The following is an 18,571-nucleotide window of genomic DNA, read 5'->3' on the forward strand; positions in this document are numbered from 1 at the left end:
CTGGACAGTGAATAGGGATGATAGAAAGAGAATTGATGCCTTTGAGCTGTGGTGCTGGAGAAGAGCGTTGAATATACCATGGACTGCTAGGAGAACAAACAGGTTCGTCCTGGAAAGGGTGAAGCCAGAATGTTTCTTGGAGTCAAGGATTCTGAAGCTTCGCCTGACATACTTTGGGCATGTTGCAAGGAGGGACTGGTCCTTGGAGAGGGAGAGGGACATCATGTTTGGGAGAGTGGAGGGGCGGCGCAAGAGAGGAAGACCCTCGATGAGATGGATCGATTCAGTGAGTGGAGCAGTGGGAATGAGGGTGTTTGAGATGGCTAGGTTGGCCCAGGGTAGAATGGCATAACATAAAGTCGCTATGAGTTGCAAGCAACTCAATGGCACATAACTACAACAACAACAACGTGTAGGACACGGGGATTTCTTTGGGGGGCCGCTGGACAAGAGACAAGGTTTCTGGTTCTTTTCCCCTGGAAGCCACTATAAGGAGTCACTAGCATTTTGAAGCAGAAGCAGCCATCCTTCCAACACAGGTATTAAGCAGAGCCTTAGCAACTGGTTAATCTGCTCATCGCACAGTAAACTGATTTGCCCCCAATTACAGCTGGCAGATAATGTGATGATCTTAACTCAGTTCTTTCCATTATTCTACGTACATTTTTCCCTGAGGTGATGGTTGTGGGGGTTTTCTGTATGCCAGCATATGCAGTGGAACCTCCTTGCACAAAAAGCTCACCTCTGATTCTTAAAAGTAACATCGGTTCTTCCTCCTCATCCCTACATATTCTTGACCTGCAATGTGTTTTGCAGGCATGGAATACCCACCACAGAGCAGCACTGCGCTAGCGGCTCCAGTTACTACCACTCTCTACCATTGGAACATACCATGGACTGCCAGGAGAACAAACAGACCTGTCTTAGAGAGGATGAAATCAAGTTTCCCCTTAAAGGTTAGATTTTTTAAACTCTCTGTGTTACATACTTTGGGCACGTGACTAGGAGGGTGCAATCCTTGGAAAAAGACATCATGCTCAGAAGTGTGGAGAAACAGCGCAGGAGAGGAAGACCCTGAATGAGAAGGATTGATACAATAACTGGGGCAATGGGGGACGTGTGCTGGAGTCAGTGAGACTGGCTCAGGACAGGGCAGGCTTCAGAGCTGCTGTACATAACAGGGTCGCTATGAGTCACAGGCAACTCAATGGCATTTATCAACAACCAGTGGAACCTACATTATGTAAGGCATAAGAACACATACAGAGAAACCAAATCCGCATTGGGTAGATAAAAAAAGAGTAGGTTTAAAGGCCGGGTAAGAAGACACCATTATCTAAGGACTTTGTGCTGTTAACACAGGGAATTAAATTAGCATAAGGTGGGGAAGGGCAGTGCTTAACACTGCAGAGGTGGACCAGGCTGGGTTATGAAGGGTTGTGCATTCAGTACTAAGGAGGCTGGGCTTACCTTTAGGATACAGGGACCTCTCGTGCCCTAGAGGACAGTTGTGTGGCTAAACCAAAGGCATGCCTCTCTGGCAGCTCGGATTCACCAAAGACAGATGAGCAAGTTACACCCTCCCCCTCAGCTATGTGTGGATTCCCACTCAATGGTGATGAGGTTTGAAGCCAGGACATAGGAAGCCATTGAAGTACTCAGAGCAAAGGCATTCCATGAGCTGGTGTGCACTTAAAAAAAAAAAAACAAACCCAAAAAATAAACCCTCAGGAAATCAATTAATCAATCACGGATGAGATGGAAGGAGACGGGACAAGGTAAGGCCATGCCATCAGTTTAATTGACGGAAGGCAAATGGCTGAACTGAAGCATTAGGAAGAAAATGGAAAGGAAAGGAGAGCTGGGAGATAGTTGGGAATAGGAATCAGCAGGGCATGGCAAAGGCAAGGCCGAGCGCAGCAGAGAGCAAGCTCCTGGGTCTACAGCTTGAGTGACTGGGTGGAGAGCATCTTGCCATTTCATGATAGAAAACACACAAAAAAGCACGGCTCAAGATGTGGAAGAGACACAGAAGGCTTGGCTTTGTCTACAGGGAGTCTGAGGTAGAGGCGAGACACAGTTAAGAGGGAACTGCGTAGCCCCAGAGTATAAAGCACGAGGAAGGGAAGGCAGCCAGGCGAAGTCTGACCCATCAGCACATGGGTGGTGGTTAGAGTAATGAGAGGATGAGCTGGCACAGGAAGAAGGCAAGGACAGAGCACAGCAGGCTAGGGATTAAACCCTGAGGCACCTCAACATTTAAGATCATTTAAGACCCCCTAATTACAGGGTGACTAAACAACATTCCAACCATCACCTGGCTTCCTATCTTATTTCTCAGGGATAAGATGCATCCAGTCCATTTAAATTAGTATTTGGATCCCCAGTGGAAATTAAATGTACACAAATTAGCATTCTGGCTTATGCTTAGTCTCTTGTGAGTTTGGTTATTGTAACTCGTTCCTCTTGCCCCTCCTTCCCTTACACCAAATTATCCCAGGGATCAGTGCAGTGGACCAGGGCTCCGCCATAGCAACCCACAGGGGTGCCATCACCCAGTGAGGTCCCTCCCAGGAACCATCCAGCTCCTTTTTCAATAACCCCTGGCTGTGAGTTACAGCCTTGTCACAAACCTGCTCAATAAAGAGGAACAACTAAGTGAATCCTAAATCGCATCGATGAAAAAAGGGGTTGAACGAAAATGATCTCTAATGTCTCTTCCAATAAATGCTTCTTCAAAGTGAACCATGAAACATCTATGAGAGCTCAACAGGAATTGAAGGGATACATAAGTAGGAGAGACACAGGTCGGTTCCCAAAAGCTGACCTCACACCCCTCACACTCTCTTTGCCATGAAGGACCCCGGATGTTGCAAAACGTTCACACTCAGGCAGTAGTGTTACTGGGATTGGGGTCAAGGCCATGCAACGAAACCCTACCCTTCCAGGGTTCCCCACAGCAACTCCTCCCCTCTCACACTGGTCAAGACACCCACCCACCTGAACCCTGAATGCTGAGTATGGAGAATTTGAGTTCAGTGACTGAACTGGGTGTGGTGGTCATAGTGGTGGTAAGTTAATGACACCACCACCTTGGCAGCCATCCTCCTGCAATACCAGACAGCCACGACCCCCAGTGCAGACCCTGAGGTCATTTTAGTATGACCCTGTGACAGTCCAGTCCCTGGGCACTCCTCAGTGATGCCACTGTACTTGTCTAGTAATGGCAAGCTTGGCAGTTGGAATCCACCAGCAGAGCTGAGGAGGAAACCAACCTCATGATCTGCTTCCATAAAAACTACAGCCAAGAAAGTCCAACGGGCAGGAAAAGGAGAGACAAATCTCCAATGAGGAGATCAGAATGTTATCATTAAGAAAGGGAAAGACAAGAGGGAGCCAGAAAGATCCATGGGAATCAGAATTACAGGAAGGAAGTGGGGAAAGGGTGACTACATTGTGGGTGCTGAAATGAAAGTTCTAGAACAAAATGTGTATGAATGCTTGAACAAAAAATTGGTTTTCTTTGTGAATCTGCATTCAAATCACAATTTGAAAATTATTTTTAAAACTCTAAAAAGCCAACAAGGAACTCATGCAATATTATTCAAAATGGGTGACTCTGGAGGACATTATGCTGAGTGAATATCTCAGTCACAAAAGGACAAATACTGCATGGTACCACTGTTGTAAAACAGGACTGACCTCAGGGTTGGGGGGAGACTAAGAAAGATGAGTTCAATAGTGCATACTGCATTCAAACAGATGAGGGAGAAAACTGTTTAAAAGGGATATGTGATGAGGTATTTTTGTCATGACAGGAGTCCAGAGCGAAGGCTGCATAGTGGAGAGGACCTGGGAGGAAGGATTGTAAAACAATGAAAGAATTTTTCTTTTACTTTTTCAAGAGGGTAGTGTACTGGGCGGGGAGGGTTGGGAGGTGAGAAAAGTGCAACAATGAATGAATGGAAATCCAAAGTCTCTCTAAATTTTCATTGAAATTAATAATAAATTAAAAAAAAACAAAACACAAAAAACCAAAAACCACACAAGGGAAAAAAAACCCTCTAAAAAGCCAAAAAGCTTTTAAGGCCAGTTCTGCTTTATCATAGTACACAAGGTAACTTAGGGTATATCAATATCAAAAAGCTATTTGCCTAAAAGCAGGACCGGGCTGTGCATATTACTCTGCAAAAACAAACGAAATATTCTGTCTGCCAGAGGAACTAAATTTGTTATGTTAAGGAAGTCATGTCAATGTAAAGTGCGTCCTAAACTTGATACTTTTAAGACATTAAAAAGAGCAGGTTAGACATAAAAGAAGCAAAAAATGGGAAAAGATAGAGGCAATGTGAAGATCACCCAGGAAGTGAGGAATCTAGAGCTACAGACGCTAAAGGAGACAAGGATCAGCCTCCCGTGTACAGAGGGAGAGCGCCCCCTGGAGCCTGGGCCCTGAACTGGGACTCCTATGGGTTAGAGCAGGGAACCTAGCGGTGGTCTAGTGGCAAGAAGCTGTGCTGCAATCCCGCAGGCACACAGTTGGAGGCCACCAGCTGCTCCATGGGAAAAAGATGGACAATCTCCCACCGGAAGGTCAGCCGTGGCTCAGTTCTGATTCACCAGTAAACAACAACACGGGCTCGAACAGGGAGCAGTAGTGGCCTAGTGGCAAGAAGCTGCACTGCAATCCCAAGGCACTAGGTTGGAATCCACTAACTGCTCTGCAAAGGATGGGAAATCTCCTCCTTTATGATTAAACTGCCTCTGAAAACCCCTCAGAGGCTCAGCTATGAGTCAATTCCGACTTCATAGCACACAACAACACAACATCACACACATGGACATATTAGAGATCATGAGAATGGAGAAGAATAGAGCAGGGTTCAGATCTGTTGTTCACAAGATTGCTGAGTTGTAGTCGATTCAATGGCACCTAACAACACCAGCAACCTCCTATGAGGTATGCTGCTGCCACAGTAGTCAAAGTGCTTGGTAGCTAACCATCAGGTGGGCAGTTTGAACCCAGCAGCACCTCTGGGAGAAAAAGATGTGAGAGTCTGCTTCCATAAAGATTAAACCCACTGCTGTCAGTTCCAACTCATAAAGACCCTCCCTTGGGTTTCCAAGGCTGTAAGTAAATCTTTAAGAGGCATTTGTCCATCTTTCTTAGACCCACAGACCTTTCTGTTTGAATGCTGTGGGTCAATTCTGAGCTGATATCAACTGACAGTTTCAATAGCTTCCTAACTTCCATATTTCAAAGCTACCCACTTGTAGAATTTCTGGGACAGGACCTTGGAAAGGCACAAAAGCAGCTCGGTGCCTGCCAAGCCCACGGTGCCACAGCTCCCAGAACCTACCTTCTCATACTCATCCTCCCCGGGGTTGTGTTTCTGCAGCCAGTCGGCCAGAGGCCGGTCCTTGAAGGAGCCGGTCACCCCATGCTCCACCTGGATCTTGCGTAGGGTCTCGGCATTGGGGATCATCTCCACCATCCCTGAGAGAGGAGGAAATCAGGTCACCTCCAGAGCTCAGGACTCAGGCTGCGGGAGAGGCTCGAGGGATGAGTCCCTAGAAATTAAGCTAGAGGGCAGCTGGGCAAAGTCTGAGGAAAAGGATAAGGATAATGGTGGAAGTTCATTCCCTGAGGTTCATATCCCATCCCGTGACATGTTGGTTTCCCAGCAGTCATTCCTTTTATATTTGCACATGTTATAATGGAAAATTTCAAATCTATATAACAATTTAAAAAATGGAACCATGAATTCATATGCAATCATTCCCCACCTTCAAAAGTTATCAACATTTTGCTAATTTTGTTCATCCCTCATCCCTGCTTTCCTCTCCCCCGCGTCTTCTGAACTTGAATATATTTAAGCAAATTCCAGGCATATCATTTCACTCATAAATACTTCAAGTCTATAACAAGCACAGACATACATCATGCTATTATCATAAGAAAATATTAGCATGCATTCCTGAGTATGATCTAATGATCTAATCCCGAGTTCACATTCAAATTCCCAAGCTGTCTAAAAAAAATATATTTTTAAAGTTTGTTGGAAACAGAAGCCAAAGTTTATGTAATAGATTTGGTTATGGTGTTCCCAACACTGTTATAAATCTTTCTTCCTGCCTTCTTTTTCACATTATTTAACAGCCTCTAACGTCACCATCTCCTTTCCATCTTCCGGGAGGTGTTCAGCGTTCATGCTGGGGAGTGGGCAAAGGGTCCCCTCTCCACCACCTGCTTATTCACCCCCTATTCCTGACTGACCTCTGCCCCGGCCAGTGGAGAAGCAGCGGAATATGACCATGCGCATGTCCAGCCCTTCCTGGACCCAGATCTTGCTCATGATGCGAATCATCTGTAGTGTCAGCATGTCCTGGCGAAGGTCATCCCCGCACTGGATGCAGAAGAGCATAAGCTCAGGGTTGGACAGGTCAGCACCCCTCCCCACCACAGTCCTCCTCCCAGCCGGTGGTTCTCCCAGCGTCCTAAGGACAGTAATGAGAGGGGCTGCCCTGTCCTCCCACCTTGACCTGATCACTCTATTCACACCTAGTCAAAGCAGCAGTTCAAATACCTTCACAGAGTGCCCGGTATCCCACCCTCCTCTCCATGCTACCCCCCACCAGAACTGGAGTCAAGTTCCCTTCTAAGAAGCCCTGGTAGTGTAGTGGTTAAATCCCTCAGATGCTAACCAAAAGTCAATAGTTCAAAACCACCAGCTATTCCTTGCATGGTAATCTGCATGCATAAAGGTTTACGGACTTGGAAACCCTAGGGGCCAGTGCTGCTGTGTCCCTGGGGTCATTATGAGTTAACTCAGTAGCAACAAGTTTTTTAACAGGTCCTCTTCCTCATGCAGCCCTCCAGGGCCACTGGGCCTCCCCCACCTGCCCTTTCTCCCAATTTGCAACTCAAACACAGAAAAAAAAATGATGGCTTAAGTTACAAAATCATGGACATGCCTTTTGTCTCCCCCACTGAATTATATGTTCTGAAGCGATCATTTACTTCTCAGAATCACGGATTCACTGGAATCAGAAGCAAGCGTAGGGTTTACTGATCGATCAGCACCTGATATATCTGCTTCCCTTTCAATATTAACGGGGTCATTGATCCTCCTGGGGATAAGCAGATGCACGACTCTATCCATTTCAGCTCTACTGTCTAGAAAGCGTTTCTGTAGGCTGAACTGCCGGTTGCCTTCTTTAATCTCCTAACACTCTTTTTAACCCTCTGGAGCTACTGGAATTAGGCATTTGCTTTCTCATCTGATGGTCTTCCATAGAGGGCAGCAAGGAATCATGGGAAGAAAACAGCTCAGAGCTGCTCCTGCCACCCTCTGCTACCTTCTCTCCTTTCCTCTCCCGCCTTCATCCCCCACTCTTACGTGGAGGACTCTCACCTTGAAGATGACGCGGATGTTCTCACCCAGCGGGTCCACATTTTGGAAGGAGAGCTTGAGGGGGACAGCATTGGAATTGAAATAGGAACAGTCCTGCCATGGCAAAGAGGGTGATGACAGGAGTCAGTGAGGAAAATGACCGTGAGATGTTGGGCACCTTTTGAGGCTGGTTCACCCAGACCTGCTCATTTGCTCATGGTTTTCAGGCACCCACCTCTTCTCCTCCCTTACAAGCACCCTGGGGCTCAGTTTATTAAGACATTAACTCTGATCTCTAGGCTCTCCAAACCACACTGCATGCAACTTATTAGTTCCTTGCCTTTGGGTATGTCACGTGGCCTACCTAAGGCTTCAGCTTACACCTCTGTAAAATGGTCTCACAATTAATACTGACTACAGTGCAAAGATGAAGTGAGATAACCTACAGAAAGAACTTAGAGGAGTGGCAGGCACAGAGGATGTGCTCAGTAAATGACAGATGCCAGGAGCTCCTGAGTTCATTGCCATCCTCAGGGAGACACTTACACAGCCCTGCCCCAAGCCCTGCCCCCTGCACAGCTGGTGGGCTAAAGTCCACCCACTGGGACAGGAGAAAACCACAGATAAGTCTTTTCTTCCTATGTCTCCAAACTCACTGGCATGTCAGTCAAGGTCACACCTCCGCAACAGAGAAAGCCTGGTCCACCGGTCACTCACCCTGGGCACGATGCCCTTGACCAGCAGGCTAGGGCTGAGTGGAAGGCGACAGGAACCATTGAGAGCAAAAAACTGCTTCACATCCTCCAAGCCTGTGCGGAGGATCCCCTGAAAGGAAAAAGATAAGAGGCTGACGTGGGGACCTATCAGCTCCACTCAAACCAGGCCTCCTCCAGGAGTAGGCACCCAGTGGTAAGTGGTATGAAATCAAACACCTGAGAAGGGGGGCCACATTCAGGAGGTCGCTGACCTATAAACCAGCTGGGCACAGGCAAAGGCACTGATAGTGGCTTGACAGGTGGCAGAACAGCATGGAACAGCCTGTATCTAAAGGGCTAGAGGCGGGTAGCCATTCCTCAGGCTGTTGCCAGAGAAGTCAACAATCTAACTTTATCATGGAATTGCACAATTCTTCAACACTAACAACCAGGAACACTGCTGGCCCACTGACATCCCCTGCCATAGACAGATAAATGTGTTGGCCTTGGGTGGCGGCAGTCCTGAGTCATGGATTGCAACCTTGTGAACAAAGTCTGGCGGATTTTAGCCCTCACTGGTTCCCTTTGCCTGGGGGCTCTTGTGCAGTGAACAACTTACACTACTGTGCTGAACCTTCCCAGCAAACAGATAAAAACACCAATTGTTTGTTAGCCAAACAAAACACACCCACAGGCTATATGCATGCAGCTTGCAGATGGTAGTCTTATGGCTTGTTTAGAGCTAAAGCAACTTTCTTCCAGCTCTAAAAGAGAGGTGATTCCCGTCACCCCTGCTAGCCAGGATGCTTGACAGGTTAATGCCATGAGAGGTTGCAGCAGCTCTGGGCTAGAAATGGACAGAGTCCCTTCCCACTCACCTGCCGGGCAGATGGGGCAGCCTCCCGGACCTGCGCAGCCAGCTTGGCCAGGGTGCTGACGAGCCAGCACTGGCGGTTAAACTCCTCTCTCAGCCCTTTGCCACAGCAGCACAACAGAGCTGCCAGCAGATACTGGTAGCGGATGCTGAACTGAGAGTCTTTGAGGCCATCCTTCAGCAACCTACGAAGCAGAGGGGCGTGGGGAGTCAGGACCCTGAAGGATCACAGGCAAGGTGGGATGAGGGGGCCAGACCTAAGTCCAACACACAGAAAAACCCACCCCAAAACGGAGAGGGAAAATATATTAACCAACTGTATAGGACAAGGTAGGGAGCTCTGGTGGTCTCGTGAACAAGGAGCTGCACTAGCAACCCAAAGGCAGGCGGTTCCAATCCACTAGCCTCTCCAGGTGAGAAAGCTGCGCAGTCTCCTCTCGTGTGATTTACAGCCTCTGGAAATCCTCTGGAGGGTCAGCTATGTGTCAGGTTTTACTCGATGGCACACAACATCACAATAATATAGGACAGGGTAGAACCACCCTGTAGGGTTTCCACGATGGCAAATCTTTATGAAAGTGGACTGCTGCATCTTTCTCCTATGCAGGAGCCGGTGGGTTCGAGTCACCAGACTGGAGGTTAATGTCTAAAGTGTTTCACCTACTTCATTGCCAGGGCTCTTTTGCATTAAATGCTAAGGGGGTGGTTTTAACCAGCCAGTGGTTCTTTAGAAGAAAGACATGGAAAGGAACTCTGGTGGCAAGACGCTGTACAGCAATCCCTGAGATATGTGGTTCAAATGCACCAGATGCTCTGCTGGAGAAAGAGGGGCAATCTCCTCCTGTACCAGTTAGTTTTGACGGTACACACACACACACACACACACACACACACACAAATTTAAAAAAAAAAAAGAAGAAGAAAGACACAGCAATGTACTCCATAAAGGTCATCTACCCTATAGAAAAATCCTCTGGGGTAGCTGTACTCCATCACACGGGGTCATTATGAGCTGGAATCAGCTTAATAGCACCTAATCTCAGCAACATGCTATCTATACAGGGGTGCACATCTGTGTCCACTCTAAGTAGAGAGCTCAAAGCACCTCACACCCAGTTAGCCCCTTTATATGTCTGCCATAAGTGCAGAGGCAGGAGGCACCAGGCTGACTCTCACAGCATCATGCTGGGGGGAACATGCAGGAGAAGCCAGCTCAAGATGCCAGAGCAAGTCAGCAGCATTGTGGAACCCTCAGCCCTCGCCCTTGTAGACATTGGAGTAAAACACGGTGACGACCACACATCCCCTCCCACGCTCGCGCACGGCTTTACCAGAAGAAGTAGTGAGTCACTCTCAAGTCCGAGACGGCTCGTTTTAGGAGGAAGCGCACCAGGTGGCTGTCCAGGTAGCATTCGTACTTCAGGGCCTGGCAAGCGATAGGTAAGAGAAGAAGGGTCCTTGTTAATGCCCATGATCTACACTGACCACTAGGCCACTGGGACCTGGGTTTCTCAGGAGCAGAGCACAGGCTGGCTAGGGGGTCTAGGGCTCGGACCACAAGAACTGGAGGGCAGGCCAGTCCACCCACCTGCACCAGTTGGGGCAAGTAGTCCAGCAGCTCGGCGTCTGAGAGAGAGCTGATCCACTGGACAGCCATGCGCCGCACCTCTTGGTCTGGGAAGCTGTAAAACAGATCCCAGAGCCTGACACCCAGCCATGGGCTCCAAGGCTCAGGCTTTGCCGCCAAACCCCACCACTACCTGGCTTCTGAGGGTGGAAAGGCCCGGATGAGGGAAGGGCAAGCTTCCCAAGAATCCACCCACCTCAGGATCAGGGTGCCCCTCAGACTGTAGAGGGAGGCACAGGAGGGTGACCATGCTCATTCCTTGTGTGATTTACAGGAAACCAGAAAAGCTCTCAGCCCAGCCCTACTCATAGAGTTCTCTTCCTTGTGCACCAGTAGGCTGGAAATTTTCATCACTAAAGAACTTTGACATGGGTTACCAAGATTGGTATCTCAGTATTATCCTTAAATGCAAAGCCCTAAATGCAAATAATGGAATGATGGCATTTTAGACAAGCCAGGACACCTTGGCTAAAATTCTCTGGCAGAAATTAGCAAGTGTGTTGTGTCAAAAATTCTCCAATACAATGGCAAAGGACACACTGACAAAAGAGATTAATCAGAACTGGCTTTGACAAGCACTGTGGCAAATGGACAATTAAAACAGACTTTCAAGGGGGGAAGAAGAACAAACTGGGGAGGAGGGTAGAGAAAATAGTGCAACAATGAATGAATGAAAACCCAAAATCTCTGTAAATGTTCATTAAAATTAATAAAATTTAATAATTAAAAAGAAAAAAGAACAAAAATTCCCCAATACATTATTGTTAGGTGCCATTTAAGGTGACATCTTACAGAAACCCCTGTGAACAAGAATCTGAACCTTGTCCTCGCCTGTGCCATCCTCATCATCTCTGATAGACTGAAGCCCACTGCTGCGACACTGTGTTAATCCATCTCGTTGAGGAGCTTCCTCTCCTTTACAGACCCTCCACCTTCCCAAGTATGATGTCTTTTTCCAAGGAATGACCTCTTGGAACACAGATGGATTGGGTAAATTTTAATAACTGAGAATAGAGAGAAACCAGGCAGGAAGACTAAGTAGTGGGGGTCTGGGACCAGGAGCTTTTTGTCTCAGAATCCTTCAGGGGAAGGAGGGAAATAGGACTGCTATGATATGAACCAAGGAATAGAGTTTGGGCTACACAGGTATGTGGTTGTTATGTACCATCGGGTCAGAATTGACTCACAGCTGACCCTAAGGCAGGTTTTCAGTGTTAGTTAATCACATGGGAGGAGACTGCCCATCCTTCTCCCACGGAGCAGCTGGTAGGTTTGAACAGCTTGCCTTCAAGACTGCAGTGTCACTTCTTACCACTAAGCCAGCCACCAGCGCTCCCTACATGGGTGTATGCATTTGTTAAAACTCAGTAAGAATATTAAATTGTAGTAAAGGTGTCCTGGTGGTGAACTGCATAACGTTATCATGCTGCTAACCAAAAGGTCAGCCCTAAAAATCAAAACAAAAGGTCAGCAGTTTGGATCCACCAGGTGCTTAGTGAAAGAAAGGGCTCCTGTCAATATTTATAGCCTGAAGGGAGCTCTGGTGGCCTAGTGGCAGGAAGCTGCACTGCAATCCCAGAGGTGTGCAGTTCAAATTCACCAGATCCTCTCCTGGAGAAGGAGGGACAATCTCCTCCTGTACTGGTCAAATCTGATTTGACGGTACACAGACAAAAATAATAAAATATAATTAAAAAAAACCCCACAATAACAACAAAAACATTCAAAGCCTGAGAAACCTGATTTGGGTGTGTTGTGTGTGTGTGTGTGTGTGTGTGTGTGTCTTCATGAGTTGGAATTAACTAGATGGTAGTGAATTCTGTTTGGGTGGTTAATGAGAAGCATGTTAAAATATCTGTGAGGGAATTTAATAGCATCTAGTAAATACTTCAATTTTTTTTTATTTATGCAAGACAAAAAAGAGGTTTATTAAAGGAAACACATTGCAAAGCAAGACAAAGAGATACAAGGCGTTCCTGGTCCACGTCTTGTTTTTACAATGGCTGGTGGGATCCTTTTTTAAAAATTTTTTTTAATTAATAGTTTAATTAAAGTTTACAGAAAACTTGGATTTCCATTCATTCATTGCTGCACATTTTCCTCTCTACCCCTTTCTGCCTAGTCACTTTTCTCTTTGAAAAGATTCTTTCATTGGTGCACAATTTCCTCCCTCCTCCCACCCACCCCCGATTCCACTTAGCTATGCACCTCTTATTCTGGACTGTTATCATCAAAATTATTTTTTAAAAACAGTTCAATGAATGGACAAAGGGACAGATTGCCATAAAGCAAATACAGCATGAGGTGATAGACTAGCAGTATTTACTATGTGCCCCTTTCAGTCCTGTATTTGAACACTGTTCTGAATATAACGAGAGGTGAGGGGAATGAGATCAAGAAAAGTGAGAAGAGGGGGAAGCAGCCTGGAGGCCCTGGCCCAGTGCACCTTTTCCCTCAGGACAGGTCGGGTCAGTATCAGTCTTCTGGAAGGGCATGCGGGGAAGGAAAGGTGGGTGTCACTCACGTGGCATGCAGCAGTCCCAGGGCATCCTGGTGGTTCATGTGGGTCCACTGCTTCAAAAGCGCATAGATGTCGGGAAGGCACGCCCACTCCCAGCTGGGGGCGCTGGCGAGCACCAACGGGAGGGAGCTCACCTCCGAGTGGCAATAGTAGCGCTTCTCCCACAGCTGCTTCTTGTCAGCATCACTGAGCCTGCGGGGCGGGCCAGGAGAATCCGCCCAAGGGCTAGCGTTACTTCAAGGTAAACCATCCACAACTATACACAAGGCAGCAGAGTGGATCCCCAATTCCGCCACCGATTAGCATCACCTAGGGAGCTCGGGAAAATCCTCATGCTCGAATGTAAAAATGGTGCAACCACTGTAGAAAATAGCCCTGCAGCTCCTCAAAAAAACTGAGCACAGAAATTATTATATGACCCAGCAGTTCCCAGGTATATACACACCCAGAAGAGACTGAAAACAGAAACTTGTCCGCCAATGTTCACTGCAGCACTTTTCACAAGAGCCAAGAAATAGCAACAACCAAAATGCCCATCAACAGATGATCAGATAAACAAAGTGAGGAATATCTAACATTTAGATATAAAAAGGAGAACCTGAAAAATGTTATGCTGAGTGAGAGTAATCGGTTGCAAAAGGTCAAATACTTGCAAATATATACTGCAAAGGACAAGTATGAAGAAATGAATTGACACAATAACTGGAGTAGGGAGGGTAGGTGTGTTGGAGACAGTGAAATTGCTCAGGAGAGAGCAGGGTTCAGGAGCTATTGTGCATATAGGGTTGCTGTGAGTCACAAGCGACTCGATGGCACATTACAACAACAACAAAGATCCTTAGTGATTACTAAGCTTAGGTCAGGGGATAGTGAAGTTACATATTAATTGTGGGGGAATAATTTGGTGAGAATTACTAAAATGTACTTGAATAAAACATACAACTCAGAGAACAGAATCATTATTACTGAACTGTACATGTACAAAGTGTTCAGGTGGTATATGCTTTGTTATATATAGTTTTTCCAAAATAGAATGAAAATAACTTTAGAAATTTACTTTAGAATATTATTCCGATGTCCAGGTTCCACCTTAAGTGTTAAGTAAATAAAAATGGAGACAGGAGCCAAGTATCAGGAGTTTAAAAAGATCTTCAGGTAATTCCAATTTGCAGTCACGTTTGGGAACCTGGACTGAAATTTCACCTTTAATTCCAACTCGGGGACATCTCAAAGTGAAGCAGAACACAGGCCTGGGGGACCAAGTTTGTTCTCTTCTCAGTATGCCAGGGTCCCACTCCTCGAAAGAACCACCAGAGGGCAGTGGTTCCCACAAGTCAGGGTCTAGGCAGCTGAGAGGCCTCCTGGGGCCTTCTGGCTGGGGGGAGACAGCTGGCGGTTTAATGGGACCTGCAGCTAATTGGACCTTGCTGGAGATCAGGTGTCTAATGGGAGAAGGCAGCCAGGGGGCTAATGAAGTGAGGGGTCAACAGAGGAGTGGGGGCAGGAAGGCCTGCAGCTGCTCTCTCTGGCTGCCCTGGTGAGACAGGATGGAGAGAGATACGTCCCTGCTCTCCCGTCTTCCCAACTAACACATGCACAGGATCAGCATGAGGCAGGGAGAAGTGCAGAGAGAGCAGGGAGGAGCCCACAGCCAAGATCCCAACAGCAAATCCAGCTCTGTTCCCACCCATCTTCCCGATGACATCAGCCTGGCCGAGTTCACCCCTGAGAGCTGCCAGCTTGCTTTGACACCTGATCCTTTTTGGAAAGTGTCTGGGCCAGAGTAATGCAAAGACTGTGGGTGTGGACTAGGCAGGCAGAGGGGGAAGGGTGCTGAGGACAGCAGCCAGCTGCCTCAGTGGACAGACAGTAAACCAGACAGTCTCTTAGGACGGTGACAAAGCTCTAGCCTGGGCCAAGCATTCTGTGCAAGAAGGGGTCACATTTAATCCCACTGTGGTAGTCCTAGTATCAGTCTATGGGAAGTGCAATGGGGGCTGGCCTCTGGAGATCCCTGTGTCCATCACTTCCTGCCTGGAGTGCCTCTATCCACTCTGCCCCACGTCCACTCTCAAGGCAGAAGAGAACATCAGATCAAAAGTGACAGACTTGGTGGGGAGCTGAGCCGTGCATGGGGGACGCCCTGGGCCTCACCAGTACAGGGACTCCTTCTGCATGATGTCTTTAAGCTTGCCTTGATCTTCCTCCCGGAGGCTGCTGAACTCATAGCAGGGGCTGAACTCGTCTCCAGGGGGGCTGGTGAACTTGATGTCAAAAGCTGAGGTAGGGAAGTCAATCTAGTGAATGGAGTCAGAGGAGAGGAGAAATAAGAAATAGCCAGTGTGAGTACAGGAAGCCCTGGTGGCCTCGAGGAAAGGAGCTGCACTGTCAACTCAAAGGCATGCAGTTTGGATCCATCAGCTGCTTTGCAGGGGAAAGACGGGCTATCTTCTCCTGTGCAACTTACCTGCAGGAGGGTTAGCTATGAGTCAATTCTGACTGAGCACACAATAAGAAGTGTGAATGTGGACAGCCTCACGTCTGGGGCTTCTAGGGTCTCTCTGCCCCTCAACCCCAGCATTCCTGCCTACTCCCTCTCTCTTCTCTCAGGTTCTTTGTCTACAAAATAATACAGTTGGACTTAGGAGCTTGAAAATCTCTTCCTGCTTAACTACCAGAAGGGGGAAAAAATAGGAAGAGGAGAGAAAGATAGAAAACTGGCAAGTCAACCCAGCAATTCCACTCCTAGGTGTCTACCCAAAGACTTAAAAACCCAAGACCCAGACAGACATCAATGCTCCCTGCAACCTAGTTACAATGGCCAGAATTTGGAGCAACTTTAAGTGGATGGGTGGCTAAACAAAGGTGGTCCATATGTGGTACAAGGAAATATCATCCAACCACAAAGAAAAACCAACTTCTGAGATGTGCTGGGACATAGGCAAATCTGGAATTCATTATGCTGAAATAAATCAGACCCACAAGGACACATATTGTTATTATTCTACTTAGATGAAATCTTCAGAATGGGCAAATGCATAGAGACAGAGAGAGGATTAGAAATAAGTTCTCAAAGAAAGGCATCATGCTTGGTAAAACAGAGAGTCATCGAAAAATAGAAGACACTCAGTGAAAGGGATCCACATGGTGGCTCAATCACGGCCACCACTGTGAAGATGGCCCGTGATCGAGCAGTGTTTCATTCTGCTGGACACAGGGCCTCTATGAGTTGAAGCCAACTCAACAACGGGGTGAGGGGATAGTTATTAATTCATGTAACCTAATAATTCACATAAACTCAAAGAGTTTCCATTTGAGGTGATAAAAAATGTTTTGGAGGTACATAGTGGGGACGATCGCATAACACTGGGAATTTCACTGCTGCTGTTGTGGAATGTTGAGTCAGACCAGACTTGACCTTCCAGCGGGTTTCCAGAGGCCGTTAATTGCATAGAGAGGACACAGCCCATCCTTCTCCAGCAGAGCAGTGGTGGATTTGAACCCAGGTCCTTTGGGTCTGTAGCGCAGCTTCTTACCACTTGGTCATATTAATGCCACAAAAGTGTATGCTCAAAAGCAGTTAAAATAGCATATCTTATGTTCTGTAGGGGAGCTCTGGTCGTAGTTAGTAGAGAGTTGCACCACTAACCCAAACGTGGCACCTCTCTGGCAGTTTGGATTGACCAGCAGTTCTGTAGGAGAAAAATGGGCAGGCTCTTCCTGTGAGATTTACAGCCTCCAAAAACCCACTGGGGGGTCAGCTAGGACACGGTTCCAACTCAACAGCAGTGAGTTTTTGAGTATGTTCAAATCCACCAGCTACTCTACAGGAGAAAAAATGGGCAATCTCCTCCTGTGCGGTTTACTGCCTCTGAAAACTCGCTGGAGGGTCAGCTGTGGGTCACTTCTGACTCATTGGTACACAACAACAACAACACACACATTTTACTGCAATTCTTTTGTTATTAAAAATAAAAAAGCAGGCAAGTGAGAACAGGTAAGGGGACAAGTCCCAACCCAGAACATCCCCCACAAAAGTCACCCTCCTGAGCAGCCAAGAGCATCTAACTGAGGTGGGGGAACCTTCAGTGTGACCCACATGAGAAGTGGGACAACATGCCCAGTGAGAACTGACCCCACAACTCTAAGGCCTATGATACTGGGTCCCATTTCTCTAGGCCACCAGATGTTTATTCATTCTTCTAAAATGGATATCAGAGTTGAGCAAGCCAATTCACCAAAATGTGCTATCTTCTTCAACTTTTTTTTTTTGGAAGCAAAATGTATTGAACCTTAATATGTGTAGGACATTGTGTTAGGCCTCGAGCGTTGAATAGTAAATCAGACAGACAAAGTGCTTGCTTCATAGAGTATATGAAGTATATGCTTCATTCTGTATATTCTGTGTCCTGTTTCACCTAAGCTGCTCCATATTCCACATCAAAGCATCTCACCATCATAAGAAAGGGGAGTCAAGAATGTGCAGGTAATCCTCGGCCCCAACCAATTCCTTCTCTTATTCTAGGAAAATGGGTTTATTAATGCGTCAACTGAGTGAAGACTTCCTTCAAACTCCACGAGAGGACAGCTTAGCTTGGATCAAATTTAGTCACGAAATGGCTCAGAACACGGGACTCCAGAAAGCTGGCTGAGTCCTGCGTGGGAACATCTTGGAGCCTGTCTTCAGGCTCCGTGCAGTTAAACGTCTAGGAGGTGGGAGGTAGATTCCACAGAGCTCACCTTCCCCTTTTGAGTCTAAGTATCCTCATTCAGTTGCTTCAGTCACGTCATCATCAATCACCTGCCCAAATGTCTGGCATGTTCTCCTACTGTTCCAGCCTAAACGTCCACAGGGGGAACCTGGCACTTCTGGAGTGATTCTGGTGGGTGGGAGTGAGGGAAGAATGAGAGCAGGGTCTCACCTGCAGAATGACGCTGTCTGGCTGGTGAAAATTAGGTGCACTCCATCGGGTGCTGGGGTGTTCCTGGGCGGCTGGCCACAAGCCCAGAAGCTTCCGGCCACAGGTTAGCACCCTAAGGAGGATAGAGTGTAGGATGAGTCAACAAAAGAAACTTGGCTAAGCAGATATTTCCCCTCTTGCTCCTTCAACTCAAAGATGTGCCTGTTCTGTTTGAAGCCTCCACCCAGCTCGCGTCTCTTTGGTCCTCCCCACAGATCATCACGGTTTCCTTCCACAAAAGTTGGCCAGGCTGGTGGGCAGGAAGCCTCCCTGAGCTATCGCCACCCGGTCTGCTGTCAGGGATGCCTTCATGAGGTAGGAGCCTGGGCTAGATGACCTCTAAGGCCCTTCCAATGACAAGAGCAGATGGCTTGTTATCCGAGTATTGCTTTTCCACATTCCCTCCCCCATCAGTCCTGTGTCAGCGTCCTGCACAGTGGCCCTTGGTTCCACCAATAATCCTGATCACTAGTCCTGTGCTTTAGCCCCAATCAGAGCT

General features: G+C 47.3%; 1 protein-coding gene across 1 annotated transcript in view; it reads right to left on the reverse strand.

Annotated features, from left to right (window-relative positions):
* Positions 1–18,571, reverse strand: part of PIK3C2B (phosphatidylinositol-4-phosphate 3-kinase, catalytic subunit type 2 beta) — a 59,469-nt gene that overhangs the window by 17,840 nt on the left and 23,058 nt on the right. The window contains exons 13-22 of the mRNA XM_006887899.1: positions 18,034–18,145; positions 15,266–15,408; positions 13,115–13,303; positions 10,552–10,645; positions 10,295–10,389; positions 8,968–9,148; positions 8,112–8,219; positions 7,416–7,508; positions 6,278–6,407; positions 5,361–5,497 (exon numbers count right to left, since the gene is read on the reverse strand). Coding sequence (XP_006887961.1) covers positions 5,361–5,497; positions 6,278–6,407; positions 7,416–7,508; positions 8,112–8,219; positions 8,968–9,148; positions 10,295–10,389; positions 10,552–10,645; positions 13,115–13,303; positions 15,266–15,408; positions 18,034–18,145 — 1,282 coding nt within the window. The remainder of the gene's footprint in view (positions 1–5,360; positions 5,498–6,277; positions 6,408–7,415; positions 7,509–8,111; positions 8,220–8,967; positions 9,149–10,294; positions 10,390–10,551; positions 10,646–13,114; positions 13,304–15,265; positions 15,409–18,033; positions 18,146–18,571) is intronic.

This window comes from Elephantulus edwardii, unplaced genomic scaffold (assembly GCF_000299155.1).
Source record: "Elephantulus edwardii isolate Elephantulus edwardi_28Jun2011 unplaced genomic scaffold, EleEdw1.0 scaffold00063, whole genome shotgun sequence".
Taxonomy (NCBI): Eukaryota; Metazoa; Chordata; class Mammalia; order Macroscelidea; family Macroscelididae; genus Elephantulus; species Elephantulus edwardii.